Source organism: Bactrocera latifrons, unplaced genomic scaffold (genome assembly GCF_001853355.1).
Source record: "Bactrocera latifrons isolate USDA-ARS-PBARC rearing strain unplaced genomic scaffold, ASM185335v1 scaffold_866, whole genome shotgun sequence".
NCBI classification, from domain to species: Eukaryota; Metazoa; Arthropoda; class Insecta; order Diptera; family Tephritidae; genus Bactrocera; species Bactrocera latifrons.
This window is the reverse complement of record NW_017537563.1, coordinates 68,353-69,383: the sequence shown is the minus strand read 5'-3', so window position 1 is coordinate 69,383 and position 1,031 is coordinate 68,353. Positions and strand designations below refer to the sequence as shown.

At 35.3% G+C, this 1,031-nt stretch overlaps 1 protein-coding gene across 1 annotated transcript in view; it reads left to right on the top strand.

Annotated features, from left to right (window-relative positions):
- Nucleotides 1–527: 527 nt before the first annotated feature.
- The window catches only part of LOC108977301, a 15,340-nt gene continuing 14,836 nt past the window's right edge, over nucleotides 528–1,031 (top strand). The window contains exons 1-2 of the mRNA XM_018946913.1: nucleotides 528–829; nucleotides 882–987. Coding sequence (XP_018802458.1) covers nucleotides 711–829; nucleotides 882–987 — 225 coding nt within the window. The 5' untranslated portion in view covers nucleotides 528–710. The remainder of the gene's footprint in view (nucleotides 830–881; nucleotides 988–1,031) is intronic.

Sequence of the window (1,031 nt, the reverse complement as noted above, 5' to 3'; positions counted from 1 at the left end):
TGGAAACGAGCTATGGCCAGATTGAAACCTTACCAAAAAAATATGTAAACATAGGGATTTGTTGCATTGTTCAAGGCCACTTATAAAAAATGTAAAACAATGAAATTTAAATACATTTGTGATATCTAAAGGTATTTGATGAAAGGTTTTGTAATTTGGAGCATCATAGTATTATTTTCAGTGGAAAATTATTAAAAACATTTAATGATTAAGAACTAACAACGTTAAATCCTTTTATTGGATTTTCAAAGGTCTTCTAATTTTGTTCGATCTGGCCATAATGGAAAACGTTATAAAAAACGCTTATTTGGGGGCGCTCTCACACTGGAATAAGTTGAACATCCTTTTATTCCTAGTTATGCCTTGTTCGTAAGCACTTGAGAGCTCGTTAGAGAGATCAATTCGCTTTTTGTACGCCATCCTGCTTGTTTTTGTTTTCCAAAGAACAAGGGGTATTGCCGGATAATTGCCAATATGGTCTTTGAATATTTGTTAGTACTAATGTGTTAATCAGGCAGGTTCTGGAATCCGAGTGAAAGTGAATATGAAAATAAACCTAAATCCGAGTGAATTTGGATTTGGTGTTCTGAAATCCGAACTTTTTGTTCATTTTAGAACTCGTTTTTCATTCACCGCAAAAATGAACTTAACAGCTGACAGCTGTCAATTTTCCCAAAATTAATTATAAATTTTTGAAGAAAAATCGCAAAATGAGTGCTTTAACAGCGTTTGCCACTATTTCTACGGAAATGGCGGATCATGCAGAAGCAGCTCTTAATAGAAGGATACTGCGAGACCATTCAAATCCATTTGATGTGACTGAGTTGGCGTGAGTACGTATATATTTGTATTTAGTCCAATTATAATCAAATATTCCATAGCTTTGTGTCCAACTACAGGGTCAACAAAGACGCTTTCCTTATGCTGCTAAACGTTGTGGACAATGACATAAAGCACACGCCTATTCCAGTGCAATTACACCTCGCGGTAACATTAAGATTCCTAGCAGAAGGTGGTTTCCAAAAGGCTGT